Here is a 25310-nt window from a genome sequence, read left to right as displayed (position 1 = left end):
CTCGAAACACTTGGAATATTTGTACTTTTTAAATAAATTGTACAAACACTTGTGTATCTGCCAGTTTTATATTATGTTTTATATTTAGATTATAATACACAAATTCATTAATGCTTAGGAGACTTGCTGATGCACAACCCACGTAAAGATAATAATTTCACAAATAACTGCAATTTAAGGTTTCAAACAAAGGTGGCGACAAAGAGGCAAAACTTATGGACTGCAACACACATTTTTTTATGGATAACATATAACAACAATTTAGCTCATGCAGAAGATTAAACTATTAATTAAACTTAAATTAAACTATTCTTTGGCCACTTGTGTGTCCTGAGGTAAAAGTGTCATTGCCCAAACTACATGATCAGGGGCGGCAGTGGCTCAGTGGTTCATGTAGGTTGTCTACAAACCAGAAGGTTGGTGGTTCAATCCCCGGTTCCACCTGACCAAGTGTCGAAGTGTCCATGAGCAAGACACCTAACCCCAGCTGCTCCCGACGAGCTGGATGGCGATTTACATGGCTGACATCGCCGTCGGTGTATGAATGGGTCAATGTGAGGCAAAAATGTAAAGCCCTTTGGATAAAAGCGCTATATAAATGCAGTCCATTTAGTCCATTTACCATGATCAACTGTTTATGAAATGACATATATTATATAAAAAAATGAAATAAAAAACGCCACGACACCGAATCCATCCCCGAATGGAAAAATCAAATGAAAACGAGAAATTATCAAAGACACCTGCTCCAAACTAGCCTAGATTGTTTTTTTTCTCCTATACCAGCTAGGGTGACTTGAACGTCTGATAGTTTTCCCAAGTTAGTAGTAGTAGGCTGTCATAATTTGACTAGCGTTCTCAAGCTTTGATCTTTGCTATTTATATTTAAATGAGAACTGTACTTTGTTACAAGTTTATTAGATTAAGATGCAAATGCTTTGCTCAGGTCCACAAAAAGGTTTTACAGTACCTTATTGAATTTGTGCATTAGTTAGTGTATAATATTTGCATTAGCAAAGAGGCAACAAAAGATTTTCCATTACAACAAGGTCTTTTTCTTTTTATTGACTTTCCATTAGACATGTGGTTTGCCTCTTGTATACAGTAAATGATTACCAATGGAAATTAGACATTAGTTGGTATACAATGTTTCCTCCAATAATTAACTCTCACTATATGATTAATAATACATAAAAACCTTTATCTTAGTTCAAATATATTACATTTTACTGTAGTGCTTAAGCCACTAAAAAGCAGCTTTTAGTCAGTGCTTGAAAGTATCCCATTGCGATGCATTGAGGAAAGATACAAAATTTAAGCAACTTCAATAATCGCTGTGTAAAAAAGATTTGCAAATGTAATTTTCCCATATTGCCTATATTTTCTGTTGTAAAATTATACCCTAAATAAGGTCATTCATTCTGCATTATAACATTAACTTCAAATACCGCGTTTTGAAATAAATCAATTTGCATGTGCAAAAATATTTTTTTAAATAAAGTAATTATATGTAAACATGTAAATCTAAAAACTCTAAAAAGAAATGATCCTGACTGTAGTGTTTTTGCATGGCACTAATACTAGCTTTCATGCAGTTTAGCATAAAAGGAAGTTTTGTAGCACAGGTTTGTATGTGTGCCCATCTTAAAACAAGCCCTTTTCTTTCTTTATGTTGAGCTGCTTCCAGGATGGCATAGCATAGAAATCCATACGAGAAAACCCCATGATCAGGGCAAAGTCGTCATTTGAGAGATAGTCCTGCAGATATGATAGAGGTGTGTGTTAGTTTTATAATAATAATAAATAAAAAAAAAACATTTTATTTGAATTGCACTTCAATAGAGGATTCTCATAAAAACATGTCTAGCTTTATTGTCTTTAAAAAGTATATATACTATCTTTTTCCAGGTTTTTTTCAGCCACTAAAAAGATAGTATTTACATGATAGTATACTAATTTAGTTTGGGGAAAAAAATTCTTATACCCTCATATACTGTATGTGATAATAGTAACATTTCATTTTTGGGGGGACAATTTATTGCGCTTTAGTATAGTGTATTTTACATTTGCTATTGTGTATGAAAGAACATATGTAGATAACAAATGTACCTCTTTTCTTGTGGGGTCGACTCCATCGGGCAGGTCTTCTGTCTGAACGTTCACCAGCTTCTCTGGAGGGAAGGTTTGCGTGACAGGGCGGGATATCATACTCCCTTGAGTTGAGATACTTGAGTTGGTTTGGTTTGAAGTTGGTTGGGTCAGATCCTGTGCACAAGATGTCAAGACATTTTCACATGTCACGTTTATACATTTAGCAGGTGCTTTTTGCCCTAAGCAACATAAAGATCATTCCAGTTATGTTGTACATTTTTTGAGCTCCTGTATTTCCCAAATAATTGAGGTCCCATGACCTTGATGTTGCTAGCAATAAGCTTTACCATTTAAAGGCAGGGTTAGATGATTTGTTCTAGAAACATTCTTTGTTACACTGGATCAAAGTCCCTTCACATCCTGATAGCAATCACTAAGTTTAGTTGTCTAAATGTATTTATATTTATATCGGTGGAAGTCGTAGGACCATAATATTCAGTCCAAATGCAATCATACAATGTCTGTCTGTCAGCATATGTATTTCCATACCTCCATCAGCGTGATTAATGCACAAATTAGACGGACGTCTTTCACTTAGCACCGCAACCGGAACAGCAGCCATAGTTCCTTCATAGTTCACAACATAACTACTGTAATTTGCTACATTTCCCATGACGTTATACTTGAAGTGTCATAACTCGAATTTATGCGTTTCAAAGGCAACACTATCAATGGTGAAAGGAATCTGCTGTTGTCAGGTGGTACAGGTCAGTGCTCTTAAATGTGTTTATGTTCATTATTATTGTAATGTTATGTGCTTTAAAGGGGTGTTGAATTGAAATATCAACTTTCCCTTGAGCTTTTGATATATAAAAGGTCATGGTAATATAAGATTATCCTGTAAGTTTCAGAGCTGAAAATGTTCTTGTTAGTCAAAAAAAAGCTATAGACATCAGGCCCAGAAAACGATCGTGTGCCTCATCCTGACGTCATCTTGTGATGAAACACTGCGTCTACAGAATAATAAGCACGTATAATTCAGTAGCCCCACCCACCGACTCATGGAGCTGTTCGGATCGCGCTAGCCAGCAGCAATAAACATGCCGAAGAGGATAGCAAGATATTGCGCTATTTCTGGTTGTGGAAGAATACAGTCACTGCATTAGCTTCCTTCGGATCCTAATATTAGGAATGTGTGATACTTTATTTATTTTTAATAAAGTTACAGCTCGTGGGTAAGACATGTATACGTTTTTGTTTCTTTTTACTGTGGAATCGTTTGTAAACAAGTCTCAGGTTGAGCTGGATTTGCAGACAAATTGAAATTAAAACACAATGTTGTGCTTTCTATATTGGATCCGACAGCAATGGTAAAACACACTTATGTGAGTAAAACAACTTTTTTATATGTTATAGTAGTCCTGGGGCATCTGTTTTCCAGACGGGCAATCAAAACGTAAGCCTGTTGGTAGGCTGGTGAATCTCAAATAGTGAAATAATATGTGTGGAACACGCGTGTGGGTGTGTGTGCGTGCGCACGTTTCGCGCTTATATCCATTAATCGGGCGGGCCAAGTAATACAAAAATAATTTTCCAATCAATCGTGGGTGGATGAGAAATAAATCATTGTGTTTGTTTGATAAAGACGTTTACGAGCCCTGTGATCGAGAGAATCATTCCAGTTGCTTGTTTCAAAATAATCTCTCCCTCATGTGCACTGAACTAACAGAGGAGCTGAAGCTCATTCAATATGCAAATCTTATCCAATCCTAGCCATGGCCGTTTACTTCCAAGTCTCCAGTGTGGCACGCCCATCAAAACCCAGCCTTCAGAAGAGAGTTATTACTAACCTCTCTGAAAATTTACCTACCCTAACTTTAAGCCCTATCCAATAAAAAAATTAAGAACCTACCACAGTAATTTTGATAAGATCCGTTGCATCTCCAAGCTCTGATTTAAGCTGGTCATAGGATTTCCCACCCTAAAAATAGAATAAAAAAACATGAATCACCTGTACCATACATTTGTGAAACAAGTTGTCATGCCAAAAGAAAGTAAACTCATGTTAGCTACTTACACTCCACTTTTGTGGGTCCCAGGCATGGAACCAGCCTGTAAAAGTGGGTGGCTCAAACCCTTGCTTTACCACTAGAATAGGTGTATCCAGGTCACGCCCTGCAGGATGGGACTTCAGATATTCCTGTGCTGTAACCACTGCTTCTTGCTTCTCCTTTTCATTGGCACCTTTACCAATCCACAGGTACACCTAAAAGAGCGTAATTGTGCTGTGATTTCTAGTGGTCTGGAAAAGATGTGAACAGTTGCAAAGAGAGACAACCACCCTGACATTCACCTGATCCCAGATGTCCAACAACATCACGTCATCTTCATCTAGATCATCTTGGTTAAAGTTAGTAATCTCTGTCGCTATAAAGCGACCCGTCTGGTTGGAGCACTCAAACAGCCGGGGCGTAACACTGCTGCTCTCATCCTGAAGTCTGAGAATAAAAGAAACTTATAGGCTGTGTCCCATAAAATGTCGTCCAGTCATTGCATCCTGTCAGCATTTGCTGACAATGCCAAAATGCATGTCATAATGCTAAACCCTATTGAAATGAATTGTCCAATTGTTCTTCATGTAAGGAGCGGTATAGAATGCAATAGTGTCCACCAACAACTGTGGCATTGATTCTGGAAGTATTTCACTTTTCAGTTTTAAAAAGTATTTTAAGTGTATCAACACTGACCTATTACATCATTCACAGTGCTTCACTGTAGTGGGCGTTCTTTTGTCGAGTTCTTTAAGTGTAATTTTCTTTACAGAATCATGGGTAATGTAGTTTTTCCACCAGAAATTTCAACGTTAAACATGATTCTTAAAGAAAATAAGTTAAAATACTGCTAGCTTCAACAAAAGAATATACCATTGATTAACAATCTCAGAGCTCACAACAGATCTGTCTTTAAGTTGTTATTCAAAATTAATTTCCTTATTAAGAAACATTTTTACTTTCAAAATCCAACTGTTGTACTCTATTTGTTTTATGCATTCTCTACATTGTGTACAGAATTTCTGATTGGCTGTTCATGAGGTTCCATTTCAGTTAGGAGGCAGCTTTAGAATGATTCAAATCAGCTCAACAGGTTTATGGAACAGAGCCATAACAATTTGTGCATTTGCAATTTGTGTAAAATGTGCAAATGTAACTGTACCTTTTGCTACTGGCATACTGGGACTTTCCACCAAGGTTTACCCAGAAGTCAGCTGGTTCCTGACCCTCTGCAATAACATTTTTCTCCCTTTTAGAGATGATGTCAGCCAGCGATTTGGCCATCTCTCTCTCATCTCCACTGCAGCCCTGCATGGTAAAAAAAAGTCAAGTATTTAGGACAGTCAGGTAAGACATACTGGTGCTCCCCTCTACTCTTTTTCAGAAACATCTTTTGAAATGTATCAGATGTTTTCAGCATTTAACTCTACCAACCTTGCCATACCACAGGTAGCAGCACTTCTCTGTGCTGAGCACAAACACATCATTGGAGTTCAGAGAAGATGAGCGTGGAGGGACCTCAATGGCACGTGTGTTAAACTCATTTGTTCCATGGATATGAAACAATTTTACTGAAGGCTGTGAATGGGAGGAGCCTTCTCTGGAACTTCCTTCCTGGTATTCAATCACAAAAACAAACGAGTTGGTATGCACTGTGAGAATTAACGGTTAAATGCGTCACCTTTGACAGTTCCACCTCAGTTGTTTGAAGGCATTTTACGCTTTTCATGCAGGCTGTATATACATTTTCACCAGTGGCAAGCTGTTGCACTTCGTACTTTTTCCTATATATATTTTTTTCTAATAGTGTTTTTAAGAACAGAAACAGAATCATTCTTAAAACAGGAAGTGTGTTTGGTTTTTTGAGTTTCCGTTGTGACAACGGAAAACATACCCAAGTGCTCTTTATAGAGAGGAACAGTTTGACAGACTTACCTCATAAACAATCATTTTGCCCTTAAAAATGGCCATTAGGTGCATGGGCTCCTTTCCCATGGGAACACGGACCTGCACGGGTTCTCCATTGTACTTCTGGTCCAGAATCACAGCCTGATATGCAGAGGCTGTCAGCTCTGCTGTGCTTGCATGGCGACCCTAGAATATTATCAAAAGAAATGCTTCTATTTGCACAGTATCTCGGGAAAATATTGGTTGTGCTGTCAAAATGCTATATGGATTCAGGTTTGTGCAGCATTCAGAACTAAATTGAGAATACCTTTTAAATATCAGAATTTGTATTGAATTTGTAAGACACATAATTGCAATTCAAGTGTGAATGTAAGAAAGTGGAATAAACATGTAATTGAAATTCAAAGAAATTTGTAATTTAATAGCTGTAATTTATAACTAAAGAATAAAAAAAACAATTATTTGTAGAGGCAAACATTAAATGTTGACTGAACAAAGTTTGTAAAAAGTGTAAAAAGCCATAGATAAATTAAAATGGAGTCAAATCTTTAGTTCTAAATTTAAATCTAAATCCTCCAGTGATCAAGTTCCTTAGGAGAAGTACACTATCATTAATAGTTTTATCAGTCAATAATTTAATACTTTTATTTAGCAAGAATGCGCTGATTTGACACTTATAATGTTACAAAAGATTTCAATTTCAAATAATTGCTATTCTTTTGAATTTCTTTCTTTTAATTGAAAAGTCTTTAAGGCTTCCACAAACGTATTAAGCTGCACAAATGTTTCCTGCATTGATAAAAATAATAAATGATTTCTGAGGGATCAGTGTTGACATTGACTGGAGTAATGGATGCCATTTTTTTTTATTACTACATTTCAAAACATTCAAAGAGAAAATAGTTATTTTAAATTGTTCTAATAATATTTCACAATACATCTCGGTTATGTATGTAACCCTAGTTCCCTGAAGGAGAGAACGGAGACGTTACGTATTGGGATGCCGAACGTTTAATTAAACAAATGTAGCCTTAATCGGTTAACATTAACACATACCAAAACCAAACTTTTTAAAGGTAATATACAGGGATGGAGTAAATGAGGGAGGAAGATACCTACTTGCCAGATGTACAGAATGTAGTATTGTTTCCTGCTGACTTCATATTTGTAGAGAATAAGGTAACAGTCCCCACCGTAGAAGTGGCCGAGCCACTTCCTTTCCACAGGGACAGGCTCATTGTCCTCAATCCTCCATACCTGAGGGATGAACACACTCGTGTAATCAGTTCTGTTTCACTAAGATGCATGAAAGGCAATGAAAGGTCATTTCACTGACCTCAGCTTCGCCTGTCCCATCATCCACCATTTTCTGCTGTGCAGCCAAGTCCGGTCTGGCATGCATAGAGGTGGCGTCAAACTTGACTTGCTCAACCTTGGCTACAGAAAACAATCATAACATTTATAAAAGTCAGTCATGTAGAATAAGATGGCTTTCTAAAGGGGGTGTTTATACAGGATGCATTCTTGTGTTTTGTTTGCTATTCTTTAATGGTTGGCTTATGTATACAGGGCAGCGGAAGGTGGTTGTTGCTTCTTCTTTTTAATCAGCATCTCACCACAGATGCATTTGTTTTATTTTTTAAACATGAGAACACATCCTGTAAATGCTGCCTTATTCTTTAATAGATATTCTTCTGTATTTCAGCCGGGTTTAAAATACGACAACTAAAAGTAGCAATGGAACAGTGCAGTAGTTATCTCCTGGACTTCTGTTTTTACCAGCGCTTCAGCTTCTTTAGCAGTGTTCTTTAGTGTTGGTCTTTACATTAGTACACCATGCTCACCTATTTTCCCTTGACTGTGTGTGTTGCCCATTCCAACTGTCTGTCCCTTTTCTGTCCACTTCTGGAAGAGTTGCTTGAACACTGATGATTCTGCTCCTTCGCTCACAGTCTCTACATAGGTGGATGCAGGATATGCTTTTGCCTTTATGTAGGCCTAGAACAGTAGAACTTTAAGTAAGATGAAGTGTTTCTTTAACACATTTTTTGGTGTAATATACTATGCTCAGATTAGAAATATTGGGCATTGTTCTTATGTGTGCAGTTATTTATTTTTTAATCCAAAACCTGTCATCAATTTTATTTTGAACTCAGAATAGATTTACACAATTGAATTAATTGTAAAATTCCATCATATTGTAGAGGGCTTGTCCAAATACACACATTTGCGATCTTGGTCGCTTGAGAGCATATGCATGCAACAGGAAGTAAGTGTGCAAGACCCATGTCCCATGTCTTAAAAAAAACGACAAAAAGAGCAGTGCTGAACACACACACAACTCACACTATAACAAATGCCGCTTCAGAGCGCTATTTGTAAACTCGTGCCCTGAAACGGTAAGATGTCGAGAAAGACATTCCACTGTAATGTAAATTAATTACATGTTACATATAATTTGGTGTTGCACATTTTGTTGGTGCAAAATGAGTATGCTTTGTGTATTTTGTATTTCAAAAATGCAAGCTATTAAAAATCAAAATAAATCTTGTAAATAAAGCTTGATTTTTGCAGTGTCCCATTGGGTGATCAAATAGTGCTTCTAGGGCTTGCTGTCTTCATGCCCATGTGATCACATGGGCCCAATAGAGGAAATATGTCATGTAAGTAGATGTAAGTGTTGAAGAACAAAGACCGCAAGTGTGGGTATTTGGACAGGCCCAAATACTTGCCTTTTAAGGACTTTTAGAATCAATTTAGATGACGATAAATCATGATTTCTGCATGGCAGCATTCACACACAGGTTTTTATGCACTATAAATATGTGCATAATATACACCGTTGGTAAAAAAAATAATACTTTAATTAGTGCTTCATTGGTGTATTCAAATGGACTCACCTCTGCTTTCTTCAGAGACTCTGCTCTTTCAGTTTTTGATGCCTTTTTGCCTTTCCAGATAAAGATCTTTATTCCGCCTTGATCCAGCAGATAGCAGTCCTGCCATAGGAACCAGATTTCACTTGGCATACATTTATACTCAAATTGCATTTTCATCATGCATACACATGCTTGTTTCTTCTGGGCGTTTTTTGTGTGTATCCTACTTTTTTACATTTCAAATCAACATGAAATCAGATTTGATCAGGTCAAACTGTACAGTGAGCATGACTGTGTTCTGTCTTATCTTAATACGCATCCATTACTGTAGGTTTATATGTTATGCTGACACAGACCAGCCCTTATCATGGGCTTACTATTTTATGATCATGATTATTTCATGACACGTGTCCCTCGCAGCTGTGATCAATGAAATGTGCACTTTGACATAGGTGTAAGGGTGATATTTGACTACACACACATCACTGGATCATATATGCTATCAGCTTGGCCTTTATACAGAATTGCTTTATGCTGTGGTGTATTTAGGTTGGGCGAGAGGTCAGTGCTAGTCATACCTCAGTTTTCAGTAGGTCTTGTGTGAGAGGTTTCACTGCCACCTCTTGTACTACAAGGTTTCCTTCTGCATCTGAAATACTTTTTACACAAGATTGTTTTAGTTGCAGTGCATATTTTTCAACACAATAATGCAGCAAGACTTTACTTAAGACAAATTTAACTCACTGAAAGAGTTTAATGGCAGTCTTCAGTTTCTCATCCACAATCTCATCTGGGATGGCATCTTTGATCTCTTTTCTCTCCCCCAATGCCTGCTTCATAATTTTCATGGCTTCCTCTGAAGATTTCTCCTCATCTCCTTCCACCACAGTCACTTGTGCTCGGCCACCTCTCTCTCTGTCGCGGATGTCCTTTGCCAGGTTCATTCCCTATAAAAAGCCTTCAGTAAACTTGCTATATGCAGATGTGGCCTTATAAACCTTCAGCATCAAGAATGTGATTCTTTACATTGCTATATTGGGCTTTTTTGAATAGCAATTAAATTTGAATGGTTTACCCTTAACCTCTCCATTCGGTTACTCTTGGGACCATTCCACTGAATAATCAGGCTTCCCAGGTCCAGCAGGAACACATCACCTTTATTAAAGCTGTTCCAGTTCATTTCCACCTGAACACAGAAAGATTGAGCCTCATTATTAACACTTGTTGGGGGGAAATCAGCTTACTTTTAACAAGAAATTGCGAGTTTTGTAATTAGATGACTTTTTCCAAGTAACTAGTGAAGTGACACTACTTTTAAATTTACAACAAAATATACGTTTTTTTCTTCAACGTTACTTTGTGTTCTCATTTATTGACTGACACTTCTCCTGCCCCCATCCTAAGAGACATCAGGAGCCAGGTAAAGAGGCTTTGTGTGTGCGCTGTGTAAACATAATGGTTATTGTAGTTCTAGACTAAATGTGAGCATGTACACTGAAAAAAATGACTTTGTGGTATTGTAAAATCTATTACATTAATTCATGTAATTTATACATTGTAAAATCAAGATTATGTTGGAACTATATATCTTATGTAAAATGTACACAATTTATTAATGTAATAAATTAACTGAGAAGAGAGAGTACATTTTACTATATATTTACAAATAGTATTTAATGTTTTATAGTCACAGCACATTCACCTAAAAATACTAAGTAAATTTTAATCTGAAAAGCAAAGTGAATCTGCCCGCCCGTTTTTGTTGTTGCTCAAAAAGATCCCTGTTCAGAGGCAGAGACGGTCGGTTTGGGATGTCGCTTTTACATGGCTGACTTATTCTCGGTAAGTTCTGACCTTTCTATTTTAGATTTGTGATAACGATGTACTTCGTTTTGATGGTTTGATTATTGCATAGACGTTACGGTTTAAAATTGACTAAAAGTGAGTTTTAATCACAATAACGGTAGCTAAAGCTAAAGCTTTATCCACTTCTATAAAGTTGAGACTGGTGTTTAGTCAAAGATAGAGGGGATTAAATGTAGTTAGCCACGTTCTTGTCGAAAAAGTCACCCTGTCTGGTTAACTTCAAAATAATTTAATGTTAGCTGGCCGTGATTAAGTCCTGGCTGCCTGTGTGTGTGTCCTCTAGCTAATGTTAGCATTTTTTTAAAGTGTCTAAGTTAGTTGTTTTTATATCCACTGAAAATTTCACAGCAATTATTATATCAAAGCATAAGTTAGTCTGCACTCTGCACTAAAGAAGGAAAGTTTGGATGGCAGGTGAACTCTGATACCAAATAAGCATTGATGTATAACGTTAGCAACAAGTGCATGAATGTCAGCAATTCTATTTTAGTGAGCTAACGACATGAAGGTCCGGTCACCTTTTTAATGAAAATAAAATGTAATGTTATAAATGTAAATCTATTTCTTAAATGGAATTGTGTTCTTTCTGTCTTACAAACTGTATGCAGGAGGACAGTCGCAGTGTTGCCGCTGAACATATCCTTAAGATGGTCGTCCATGGAGCTGATCGAGAGGATCCAGTCGATGAATGAGCATTAAGGAAAAGTGACCATTCTGTTTCAGCTGGACTATGCATGTGCTCGTCATTAAAGGGTTAAGTTAGTTCAGTTCAGTCAAAAAATGAAATGTCTGTCATTAACTCCTCTCCCTAATGTCGTTCCACACCCGTAAGACCTCCGTTCATCTTAACACACAGTTTAAGATATTTTATATTTAGTCCGAGAGCGTATGCAAGTGTATGCACACTATACTGTCCATGTCCAGAAAGGGAATAAAAACATCATCACAGTAGTCCATATGAGACATCAGTGGGTTAATTAGAGTCTCTTGAAGCATCGAAAATACATTTGGGTCCAAAAATGACAAAAACTACGACTTTATTCAGCATTGTCTGCTCTTCACCGTTTGAATCTTTATTTGAGGATTGAACACAAACACGGAAGAGAAGACAATGCTGAATAAAGTCGTAGTTTTTGTTATTTTTGGACTCAAATGTGATACATTTCATATTTGGCTGAACTAACCCTTTAATGTTAGTTATGCCACTGTTGGCTGCTGATGTTTAGGTGAACCATACATGGTTAATTCTACAGTTATTGTAAATTATAATGAATGTACCTTAACTACTTAATCAGTTGATGTGAACATTACTGATTTAATGGTTAATTGTAAATTTTGACATAATAAACTGTTCAACTTTATTGTATTTATGTGTGATTTGTGATACATGTATTTGATGCAGAGAAAATTATTACATTTATTTGGTTTAAAATAGCAACATTTACATAATAATAGTGAGTAATATAAATTAATTCAACTAAGTAATTCAAAATGTCAAATGGACAAACATTATAAAATCTACTTAATTACTTCATAAGAGTAAATAATACAGATTTATAAAATTTTCACAATAGTTATGCTCCTTTTAAAATTAAATTTACTTGATTACTTTTAATAAATACAACATGCTAAGTTAAATATAATTAAGTAACATTTACTTAATGTCTTTGCAAATGTTACATTTATAGTTAAGTATATTTTACTTGATATTGGCAAGTAAGTTGTACTTGATATCGCAGCAGTAAATTTTACTTAGAAAAACTGAGTGCAAATTGTTACAAAGATTTTATCAAGTAAATCTTACAAGTTGTTTTTATCAGTGTATTTACTCATCTCACTTGCACTAAAATAGATTCAGTATTACTTAAAATTGTTAAAAACAGTTCAATCAAACATGCATTAATTAAATATGTTATAATTTAGCCTGATGTGGTCAATTCTAGTCAGAATATGAGTCTGAAACTGCTCCATTGGGCTGTGATTATGGGGCGTGTTTCAACCGAACCAGGAAAGACATCATTTGGATAGACCTACAACCAGTCAGAGCAACGGAGCGAACCATTGTCAAATGTCAACATAGTTCAACTGCGTACAAATTTAAGTAAATCACCTTACATGATTCATTAAAATACTCTCCACCCATACATTTAGCGTCTGAAAGGGAAACCTCAAATAGATATGCAATAAAGGTCAGCCGCAAAAATAACCCTGTCCACTTGTAATTTATTATGTGCATGCATATTTATTTTGTTAATATTTATAAAGTCTTATTCCTGAAGTCATTTAGATATTATGTAAATTACCTTAGATTTTCCCATGGTATTCCTTCATCTTGAAATGAACAAATACAACAATACATGGCATGCAGAGGCACTTAAATGTTTTTAAGATCAAGATGGACCAAAATGTTTTAAGCCTCTCTTAAGTGGGTGCTAATATTTTAGGCATGATGTTGGTGGTTATTTTTTGTGTGGCTGACACACGAAAGAAAAAAAATAGTAGTTAAATATCACAATCTAGGAGGCTTTTTACACCACTGGTCGGCATGTAATATCATAGTGGGTCTCAATTGTAATCGATTGTATTTTACACCACTATTTTACACAATTGTATTACTGGGGCTTGAAATTGTTGAGTTCCTATATTGTAATCCATTGTATTGTAATCTCTGTAACACTTTCTTTAAAGGTTCAGTTATTAACTATTAACTAGTTGCTTATTAGCAGGCATATTACTAGGATATTGGCTGTTTATTAGTACTTATAAAGCACATATTAATGCCTTATTCTGCATGACCTTATTCTGCATTCCTTAATCCTACCCAATACCTAAACTTAAATGCTACAAAAACGACCTTACTATCTATTAATAAGCAGTAAATTAGGAGTTTATTGAGGTAAAAGTCCTAGTTAATAGTGAATATGTGTTCCCCATACTAAACTGTGACCATAATCTCTATTGCCCTCTAATCTGACTGGGGCTATTCTTACCTCTCCTGCAACCACATGCTTATTTCCCTTCACATGCAGCAGTCTGCGAATGTTGTACGTGTTCGTCTCCACTTGTTTCATTCCAGATGCGACTCCTCCTTTTTTGTATCTAGAATAAAGAGATTAACAGCTTGATCAATTTTTACTAATATCCACTCACTAGAGTTTATCATTCCTTGCAAACTGAAAGGAAGAAGTCTATTTTTATAATCTTCCATTTTTTTTTATTCTTTGTGACTTAGAGACAAGAAGCATTATTATACGAGAAGCTTCTCACAGCATCTTAAAATAAAGTGGCTCATTTGCGGAACTTACTATTGAAGGAAAATATGCAGAGTGTATGAAATCACATGATAAACTAATGTCAAACTCCCCTTGAAAATGCAATCTCTACACCATAAACTACAGTAAGGGATTACTCCTATCAAGACCATAGGGTCGAATTTCACCACAAAAACAAAGTATGAAATAAATTAGAAATGAAAGCTTGCATGAATAAAATGAAAGGTATTTTTAGGAACTATACTTTTTAATTGCATTTGACATTGTTTCAGGACAATGTCAAAATTACTGTAATGTAACATACACATGCAGCTATTTAAATGGTAAAGCAACGGTAAAAGTAAAACATCTGGAAACATAACAGTAATTTAAAGTTAGTTCACCCAGTAATGGCAATTCAGCCATTAATTACTCACCCTCATGTCATTTCAAACCTGTAAGACATTCTTTCATCTTCAGAACACAATATTTTTTATTTTTGATGAAATCTGAGAGCTTTCCATCCCTCCATTGACAGCCTACGCAACTACCACTTTCAAGGCCGAGAAAGGGAGTAAAGACATCATAAAAGTAATCCTATTGATATGTGCTTTCAAAACACTGCTTTATGAAGCTTTAAAACATTACGAAGCTTTTCGTTTAAATCTTTGGTTCAGAAAGCATAATAAACTGACAATGTCAAACTGATCTCATGATGCATCACGAGGCTCTCATGAACGTGTTTTGGAGATTCAAATTTTGTAAAGAAAGCGGCTAACGGAGGTGTAACGTGTAGATGGCTTAGGAAGCCCTCAACAAAGAAGATGGTGTAAAATACACAGTCTTTAATATAATAACAAAACTCAGAACAATGATCATGTTCACATAAACAATAACCGGCAAAGGACTAAACAGAGCAGGGAGTATACACCGGTCAGGCATTATGACCCAATATTGCACATCTCAGCAAGTTCCACAGATGCTCGATTGGATTGAGATCTGGGGAATTTGGAGGCCAAGTCAACACCTCAAACTCATTGTTGTGCTCCTCAAACCATTACTGAACTCTTTTTGCTTAGTGGCAGGGCGCATTATCCTGCTGAAAGAGGCCACAGCCACCAGGGAATGACGTTTCCATGAAAGGATGTACATGGTCTGCAAAAATGCTTAGGTGGTACGTGTCAAAGTATGGGCGGCAGGACCCAAGGTTTCCCAGCAGAACATTGCCCAAAGCATCACACTGCCTCTGCAGGCTTGCCTTCTTCTCATAGTGCATCCTGGTGCCATGTGTTCCCCAGTTAAGCAACGCACAAGCACCTGGCCATCCACGGGATGTAAAAGGAAACGGGATTCATCAGATCAGGCCATCTTTTTTCATTGCTGCATGGTCCAGTTCTGATGCTCCATGGCTATGCAGCCCTATACGCCTTTCTATCAGAACCAGCATTAACTTCTAAAAAGCAATTTGAGCTTTTGATTTTTGAAATTTGATGTTTAATCAGGCCACACTGGCCAACCTGCATCATTGAGCCTTGGCTGCCCATGACCCTGATGCCAGTTTACCACTGTTCCACAGTTTTGGAGATACTCTGACCCAGTCATTTAGCCATCAAACTTGCTCAAATACTTACGCTTGCCCATGTTTCCTGCTTCTAACACATCAACTTTAAAGGCAAAATGTTAATTTGCTGCCTAATATAGCCCACCCACTAACAGGTGCTGTGATGAGGAGATAATCAGTGTTATTCACTTCATCTCATCGGTGTGTATAAGTTTATAGTAAATGAGGGAACTAAACAGGAACAACTCAATGGAGATTAACTAATCAGAAAACAAAGAAACAAACAATAACTAATATAGACATGACATAAAATGAACTAAACGGAACTTAAGTGTGACAGAAATCTCTCAGATTTCATGATATTAAAAAGAACTTCACTAGTTCCAAAGATGAACATGAATGGCGAGGAATTCATTTTTGGGTGAACTAACCCTTTAATGTCTTTTTTTTTTTTTTTTTTTAATGCAAAATGTTATTTTTATTTCTGTTATTTATTAGTCATGAATCCTAATGGTTCTAAATATGAAATAATTTGATCAAAATAAAATCTTATTATTATTATTACTATCCTTATCATGATTTTGTTTTAATTCATCCAAAGTCACTCATTGAGTTAATCCAAGATGGCTTACATGATGCCCTGTTTGAAGTATCCTTGGAAGGTGGCGCTCTCGTGCCCCTGGGTCTCACGATGCTGCACGGCAACGCCCCCTAGGTGTTCATCCATCTGTGTGGTGTATATCGCTGCTGCTCCCTGCTCATCCTGGGAGGTGGACTTGCCCAGCCAATAATGAATGTCATAGGAGTAGTTGTTGCTCGTCTTGTGAGTCTGAAAATGATTTTTTTAGTGCAATCATTCGTTCATTGATCTCTAAGGTTGTCAGCTCAAACGCACTTAAATGAATTATAGGGCCCTTAGTGCTGATACTTACGTAGAGTATCACATAGCTGTCTCCTTCAAAAAACTGTCCGTGTGTTTTAGATGGACAGGGCACGAGCTGCATGTTCTGCCCAATGATTAAACAGAAGACTGATTAGTGATTTGCTTAAGATGTCAGATATTGAATCCACCAAACTGACAAGTGCTGTCTATCATTCCTTCGTACCTCCACTCTCCATATCTGAAGTCCTGGTGTAGTTTTATTGAGGACTTTGGGAACATCGGTCTTGACTTGGTCCTGCGGCATGGTGCCAGCTTAAGTCTCAGCGAAATACCTGGAAGAGAAAAAAGGGAGGGTTGGATAGGAACTTATTCCGTCAGGCAAAATGTTTCCTAGAATTACATAGCCTGTGTATGATTTCCTAATAAATGTGTGAATGCATGTGATTTAAGATTCTCTAATGCAAAGCCAAAAGCTGCTTAAATATCAATTTTCTTGTATCTACCCTTTGTCCTTGATCTGACCTCATTGTAGAGGAACGTATATATTAAAAATGACAGTTCCCAATGAAAACAAAATTATCATTGTGTTATCATTTTTAACTAATAATGAAATATGTTTATCCCACAAAGCTTGTGCTTTTGTTTTTATGGGCATGGTCAAATGCTTGCTTACTGATTTCTTTCCTTCAATGTCATTCAAAGGCGCCAGCGAGGGTGTGTCCTAAACAAGTGTCAGTGCACTTGAATTTATCATGCTTTATTAAACTAAGCTACAGTTGAAACATTACTGCCGGAAGATAGATAGTCAGACGCCCCCGGGAAAGGAAATGAAAGCCTGTCATGTATCATGCAAAACTGTAGTAAAAAAACTACGCCTCCTCATATAGGGCAGTTATCATTAAGTGTGGCTGATGTGTCAGGGTGTGATCAAGCCCGAGTTTATCTGCTGTGAGCACATAGTTTCAAACCTATTACCTGCAACAACAACAAAAAACAGCATGTTTTTTTTCCATATAAAAATCCATTTACTGGAGAAGGGAAACGTTTTAAAAGGACACCCTTTTATTAATAAAGTTTGATTTAAGTACTCTTTAAGTATAAACCTCACTAAATATATGAAGGTTTGCTTTGTGAGGTTTATTCATAAACAATAAAAAAACAAAAAAAAACAAGATATTAGGGTTAGATTATTTGGGATATATTATTGGTGTATAAAATGCAAACCTCTTCCTAAAAACAGGCTTCATTTTTATGCAAAATATTTCAATGTATTACTTTTTTTTAATGATATATTATCTGAAAACAAAACTAAGTGCATATTTTTCGTATCTTATTTAATGGATATTTAAATATTTTACTGAAAAACATACAAAATACTGATTAGAACTTTTTTTGTGCACAGAACTGGCTATTGATTTAATCAGCACACATTTAATTGTATAATTGAACAATAAATATTCCAATAACTTGTTCTTTTATTTCAATCCACTTTTATTATTTATTATATTATATACATTGGCCCAGGTAACACACAATTATTATGTTCTAAAGGAAGTTATACATGGTTTATGATAGTCAGGGGACTATACAAATGTGATTATATTGTGTTTGCTTTGTCTCTGTTGTGTGCATACTACCCCTCTGTTTTAAAATACTGCAAATGATGTGGCTAGCAAGGTATAGTGTCTCTATTTCAAAGCCATCGCTTCTGATGTTAAATTATTAACCAAATCCTCTCTATCCTATCCTCAACTTCCACTATCTCGATCCTCATTTACACATCCTGGTTCCACTGATTTTAAAACGTGGCTTTGCTTGATTGCTATCATCTATTTTCAGACAACTGCATTTCTGTGGTGTTGTGTTAAACAAATGAGGCAGTAAGCTACTATCAGATCATGTAGGGTCATCGCAGCTGACAATAGCTCTTACATGAAACGCTATTGTAATGTGATGTTTATTAATCATCACAATATCTGCAAGAAATCACATCATTACCGCAGGGCACAAGCAGATTGGAATCCGCTGATCCTGCAGCCAATAAGATTACTTGCTCAACATTTATATCAGGTTTAGTGTTTGCAAGGCTAATCCTGCAGCGGGCTATGCACCACCCCAGCTCCACCTGCCTTAATCTGCTACGGGAATCATGGATATCTATTTATGCTGCAGCAGCATATCTTGAATATCTCTTAGCAGAAGCAAGTCAATGTAGATAGCAGTAACAATCATAAACGGCAGGAGTAGAAGAACTAGGCCCCCATCATACACCCGGCACAATGAGGTGGCAGGCGCGACACAAGTGTTTTTCGCTGGATTCAGCCTGACAGTTACCATTTTCATGTCCAGCACTGACATTAACACCCGCCAACCCGCCAAATGCGGGTAGATTTCAGCTGTGGTGGGTACGGCAGCCACTCCCACTAGCCACTTTGGCGGGTTGAATATAATTTACAGCTAAATGAAATGCCAAGACCGTTGTATCACAAAATTGGCTACAATTCAACTACAATTCTTTATACTTTATACTTATCGCGCTGAATGATGTACTGTAACACAACAAAAGCGCTCTCTCGTGCGCTCAGTTCTCCTTGCTCCTGAAAAGTCAAATACACACGCACACTGATATCAAAATGTCCATCGCATGACTCTGAATCAAATGCTCCCTCTGCATTTGAAAGTTTGAAAGGGTTTTAAATCTTCTAAATCAAGTAAAATGACTCAAAATCAAGTAATTTAAGCATTCCAAAGTCAACTTTAAACATATACAATGTAATTTCCAAACAGCAAAATTGTGGCCAGTGAAAATGCTGAGTGGCTAGTAATTTTGGAAAACAACTAGCCACAGTGGCTGGTGAGCAAAAAAGTTAATCTCAAGCCCTGCCAGCACCACATTGTTTAAATGGCAAATGCATTTGTGCACATTGTTGGCAAATTAAAAATAAAAGAATTTCAGTCGCTTGCAAATTCCTCCATGTAAACTGTGAATCCGCCTTGGTGCAAGTACAACTGGCTTTTAAAGAGGAACTCTCCACTTTTTTTGAAAATAGGCTTATTTTCCAAATCCCTTAGAGTTAAACAGTTGAGTTTTACCGTTTTTGAATCCATTCAGCCGATCTCTGTTTTTGTTGGTAGCACTTTTAGCATAGCTTAGCATACATCATTGAATCGGATTAGACCATTAGCATCACACTCAAAAATAACCAAAGACTTTCACTATATTTTCCTATTTAAAACTTGACTCTTCTGTAGTTACATCGTGTACTAAGACCAACGGAAAATGAAAAGTTGCAATTTTTTTTAAGACCGATATAGCTAGGAACAATTTTCTGTGTAATATCACTGTGCTGCCCAACCCATGGTACGGCAGCAAAGTTCCCTGATTATTACGCAGAAATGAGAGTTTAGTTCCTATCTATAATTGGTCTAAAAATCTAAACTTTTCTTTTTCCATTGGTCTTAGTACACGATGTAACTACAGAATAGTAACGTTTTAAATTGGAAAAATATTATCTTTGAAAAAATGAAGTCTTTGGTCATTTTTGAGTGTGATGCTAATGGTCTAATCCGATTCAATGATGTATGCTAAGCTATGCTAAAAGTGCTACCGCCAGATACAGAGATCGGCTGAATCGATTCAAAAATTGTAAAACTCAACTGTTTAACTCTAAGGGACTTGGAAAATGAGCATATTTTCAAAAAAATGGAGTGTTGCTTTAAAGGGAATGGGAGATAAGACTCTGATTGGTTTATTGCAAGTTACATGGAATAGGCACAACCCTTTTAATGCATGCCTGACATTTTTTTCCGTCATTTAACTAGCTAAAGCAGATTCAGACGTGCCCGGATGCACTCAGATCATTAAAATAGGGCCCCTAGTCTGGCAAGACCAAAACCAGTAAGAATTCAGATGATGTATAGTGAGCCAGTCATTATCGAAAAAGAATATACATACATGCATACATACAGTATACACACAATTTATGTATCTCTACACACACACCCTAGATCATTTTCTGTGTGCATATCCCAAATTTATGATCTTCCTTATCAACATATTTTTATGTTTGCTTGGTACCTTGCTGCATAGATGTTGATATGGAGTGATAATACAGATGACTCAATCTCTCTTGTTTGATTGGATGGTTGGGTTTTATTAGGGGGTTGTATCGCTGTCTCCCGTGTGAGCAGATTGCACTGACTCTTATGTCACTGATCGCAAACCCTCTGCCCAGTGCAAAGGTTCATATTTCATAACTAAATCCTTAAAGTTATGTCGTTAGTGCAATAATGACTCCAGTCTGCTGTTACAATTACAACAGCCTATCATGAATTATCTGCCCTCCAATATTACTAGATGCGGTGTGTCAGAACAAACAGGGAAGTGTGCCGAGTTTTTATATAACCGCCCAGTGTTTGATCAGGCCTGACAGTGCTGTGTGTGCATGTCTCATCTCTACCTCCTTCCCTGTAACCTTGATTAATATCCTTCCTGTAAACCACCCATCATGGCCAATCCAACCATCTTTTTCATGCCAAAGCACATCTGATTATACGATACAAATTTATAAAGTATTAATGTGTACACTGTCAAGTTAGACGCAATGGACGCTTTTGGTCATTTATCAAGACATTGACTTAATTTGCTATGAACTTTCATTATTAATACAAGCAAACAAGCTTAGAGACCAAACAGATATTGCTATTGCCAGATATACTAACACCGTTATCCTTGATCCTTTATGTCAAATGCTACAAATAAGTCAGTCAATTGATTCAATAAGTGGTAGCACTTTATTTTACAGTCCTGTTCCTCTTGTTCATACTACCTATTTATTATAGCAATTACAATAACTGGGTTATTAGAACTAGGTACTAACCTTGAACCTATACCCTTAACCTATGTAGTTACCTTACCAGTACTTTCTTAGGTAAGTACACTGCAAGTACATGTATTGTAATATAAAGCGTAACCCAATAGATATTATGAATTTTAGAAGACAGGAATATTTAGGAATAATGTAAGAAGTGATTCATGGTGAATATATAGGTGCAAATAAAATAAGAAGCACTGGCGTGTTAATAACCAAATTTACTTTTTACTTTTTTTTCTTCTTTTACAGGGTCAACTTTTACAGTCTACTTGGCTAATGAATCACTTTAATGAGCATCTTCAAAGCTAAAGGTCTTTTCTGCAATGGAAAGAGTGAGAGTAAGAGGAACTCACCTGCCACCGGAGCAATTGAGAAGGACGCAGCCAGGTAAAGACAGTGGTGGAGACTGCACAACTCCCTCTTTCTTTCTTTCTCTCTCTCTCTCTCTCTCTCTCTCTCTCTCTCTCTCTCTCTCTCTCTCTCTCTCTCTCTCTCTCTCTCTCTCTACTTTACAACCCTTGCACTTTTATCTCTCTCTATGTTCATTCATTCAGGGCCATATATGGCAAGAGCAGGTGATATGCATACAGGTGTGTCATATCTGTAGTTACATGCATGATGTGTTTATCTCACCCCCCTCCCCAGTAGATGTCTCTGAGCAATAAAGCGAAACAAATGTATTGTTTACCTCTCCACCCCCAGCCCAGCTGCTGCTGCACATACTTGTCCTTTACATTTTACTTTGTAAAATGTGTTAAAATGACTGTGTACTACTGTATACTGACCAATTATTCCTTCTGACCAATAATATTTTGCACTCTCAATAAAACAATGTTTATTGAGCATGATATAATATATAAATATATGCACTATATAAATATAATGTTTTCCAGTATTGTTTAATAGCTTTTTCTATATTACAATTTTTAAATAAATATTAAAATTCTCAGATTTTCCTGGGAGTTCCATATTCTTTTAAGAAGTTTTCCAGAGGATATAGAATGTATCACTGAGAAACGCAACAATTATACGTATGTGTTTATTTGACGTCTTTAAATTGTATTTCATCATTTTGAAAGCTGTTTTAAAATACCCTTAGATTTATATTCCAGGGAATTCTGTTTATATCTGAAGACATTTCCTAAGTTTACCAAGTGCAGTATGCATTCTTGTATGCTTGAGCAGGTAGAATTGTATTCCTGGAAGAACAAGACTTTTTATAAGACACCCATAAGGTACACATTCCCATTAGTTCTGCATACTGCCAATCTGCTCAGAAAAAAATAACCATTTACATAAAAGGAGAGGCTCCAAAGCCTGAGGTCATATCTACCTATGAGATATTGGGAATTAGTGAGATGAGTCAGCTTATATGATTGTGCAACTGTAAAGGATATTTCACGCAAAAATTAAAGCCCTGTCATCATGAAATTCCAAACTTTTATGATGTCTGAAGAACACAAAATAAGATATTTTGATGATTTATTTTTAGTTCAAGTCTGTAATGACATTAGAGTGAGTAAAATGATTTTAGTATGGATTTAAATGGTTATATGAAATACCCTTTAAACTAGGTTTTATGCCAATGCTACAAGTCCTCTTCTTACATGAATTCCAGACAAAAATAACCCTGATTTGAAGCTTAAAATCAAAGAGTGAGAAAACATGCTCTAATCTGGACTGGAATGTATTACTGGTTAACTCTTTCACTTTTGTGGTGTTACATGCAACTCATAACCAATCAAAAATCTGGAAGCAACTGACCGGAATTTATGTTTCTCATGATGTTACAACCCTTTTAACCAAATCTAAAGCCAAAATAGTAAACTAATAGTTCATTTTCATTTTAAATGTATGTGTTGGAGCAGATAGAGAAAGAAAAACATGTCAACATTACGGTTTAGAAAGCATCCCAGCATGGCTTGAAAGAAGATACAACGCTAAAATATAGCATTGCTTTGTTTAACATTTTAGGCCTCATAATTCCATATTTCCATTTCTGTAATATTTTAGTTTTGATATTCTTATTACAATAATAACATTTGGAAAATAGTAATAATACATAATGAGTAGGTGTGTCCAAACCTTTGTCTTGTAGATTATCTTACTACTAGCAACTCCAAAGTCCATGCATATTTACTGAATGAGTCAAGTATGCCATGCCAGGATACAAGTTTTAAAAAATGAATGTGCAGTAATTATGTTGATTGTGCTCTATGATCTAGTTAAAGCTTCTTTGGTCATGGTGAATCTCAGCTAGCTCCTTCAGTGCATCAATGTTGTCTATAGCATTAATGCAGATTGTCTTTTCTGGTTTATTTGGTAAGTGAAGTAGGTTACTTACAAAATGTCCAGGCAATGAGCTGAGCGGATATTTTTGAGAGTTAAACAGACCATCAAAAGTGGGTTGGTAATTATTAGTGAGATGTACAGTGCCTCTACAGCACTGTTTGTTGTGCTCTGCTCGAGCCGCTCCAACAGTAGAGCCTTTGTGAATGATATTATGAAGGATGCATGGGAAACAGGGTGAATTGAGAACGAAATCGCTGTGGATTTACTTATTTATGACTTATCCCGTAACACACATTCCACCATAAAATGTCAGCACAAAGGGGTTGCACAAGCCATTAAATTTACATTATAAATCACATAAACTCCATCAAAAGTCTGTGAAATGAATATTTTTTATAGTTCAAAGTACTGTAACTGTATGAATTGCCAGAGAATGTTGCCTACCTTCTTTAGGCAGTTTATTTCCGTCCTTGATAGCCAAGAGTTGGGCTCCTATCTTTTCACCTCCAGATTGTCTCTAGGTGAACTTCAGCCTCCAGAATGCGGCCGCTCCCTTCTCCTTCCTCAAACTCATTAACCAGCCGCTGCTGCCCGGGGAGAGAGCAGCCAGCCACCAGTGTTTCAGTTCTAACTCACCCTGTTCTATTACATAATCCAGGACACACGTTAACATAGTGTTAGTTCAGCTTCATGAACCTGCTTTTGTGATTGTGCTGCAGAGTGTGTTAGGCCTCACTGGAGGTTGGGCCTCAACCATGCGCGCGTAAATAAAAATAAAAATTGTTGGCAGGATGGCATCAAGGAAGGTTTAAATGTTTGCATAACAACATGCCTACAAAGATGCCTTCATCTTTGTTTCTGAGGGCAGCAGAGATGTAGAGCTCTGCTACCCAAGCTGAGCCCCACTGGACCCAGAAAACTGTAGGGTTTCTGGTCCGGTTTGGTAAACTTGATTTCCAATTCAGGTTTATAATTTTTCTGGTTATCACCGGTCTTTTAAGATTGAACTAGGGATGAACAACGGGCATAGTTCAAATGACCCTGTACGAAATTGGATAGTCCTTCAACCAATCAGACCAACAATCCATCACTTCTCTATCTGTCATTTTGTTAAACCCGCCAATAGTGCGGCAGGTGGATAAGCCGTTTTGTGATTGGTCCCTGCAAATTTGTAACAAAAGCAGGATCAAAATATGTACAGGTTTCCAGCCTGAGATTAAACGGGAAATCAAATCGCCGGTAGATCAGGCTGTCTAGTTTATACTACCATTCAAAAATGGGGTTGGTTATATTTTTGAAAGTAGTCTCTTATGCTTACAGACGTCACGTGTATGTTACAGTTTCCATTGTTTTGTTTCAGTTTGCTATTTTGTTTTGTTGGTTGTTCCTACCTTTTTGTTGGTTACGTATTGATTTGAGTATCCCATCCAGGTGTGTCTTGTTAATTATCTCGTCAGTTTCATTGTTTGGCCTTCTATCTAAGCCCTGTGTTTGTTTCTGTTCATTGTCATTTCTGTGTTGCAGGTGTGGTTGTTCGGTCAGTGTTTTTTGTTTTCTGAGTTATGCGTTAATAAACATTTAAACTGCTGCATTCACTTCCTGCATTCCTCCTTCTTTTCAACCAACCAATTGTGACAACCGATCAAAAAATACA

At 36.6% G+C, this 25310-nt stretch overlaps 1 protein-coding gene and 1 long non-coding RNA gene across 3 annotated transcripts in view; one reads left to right on the top strand and one right to left on the bottom strand.

Annotated features, from left to right (window-relative positions):
• The window catches only part of LOC137075638 (uncharacterized), a 46929-nt gene that overhangs the window by 19346 nt on the left and 2273 nt on the right, over positions 1-25310 (top strand). The window contains exons 2-4 of one of the 2 annotated variants that reach the window (XR_010905070.1): positions 5399-5489; positions 5592-5787; positions 21614-21751. This is a non-coding gene — a long non-coding RNA (uncharacterized lncRNA). Of the gene's footprint in view, positions 1-5398; positions 5490-5591; positions 6008-21613; positions 21752-25310 lie in introns of those variants that run through there. The other variant, XR_010905069.1, reaches the window with a different exon arrangement.
• vil1 (villin 1) lies at positions 1030-24226 on the bottom strand. The gene is made up of 20 exons (XM_067444461.1): positions 24101-24226; positions 16714-16822; positions 16540-16614; positions 16240-16436; positions 13786-13894; positions 10005-10115; positions 9674-9876; positions 9508-9586; positions 8951-9049; positions 7895-8048; positions 7387-7487; positions 7170-7307; positions 6078-6236; positions 5577-5756; positions 5305-5450; positions 4445-4589; positions 4169-4357; positions 4004-4072; positions 2110-2265; positions 1030-1758 (listed from the first exon to the last, which is right to left on the bottom strand). The coding sequence occupies exons 2-20, from the start codon at positions 16792-16794 to the stop codon at positions 1645-1647; spliced, it is 2505 nt and encodes an 834-aa protein (XP_067300562.1). The 5' UTR covers positions 16795-16822; positions 24101-24226; the 3' UTR covers positions 1030-1644.

The sequence above is a fragment of the Pseudorasbora parva genome, chromosome 5, assembly GCF_024679245.1.
Source record: "Pseudorasbora parva isolate DD20220531a chromosome 5, ASM2467924v1, whole genome shotgun sequence".
NCBI lineage: Eukaryota > Metazoa > Chordata > Actinopteri > Cypriniformes > Gobionidae > Pseudorasbora > Pseudorasbora parva.
The sequence above is the reverse complement of the archived record's forward strand: the minus strand, read 5'-3'. Positions and strand labels throughout refer to the sequence as shown.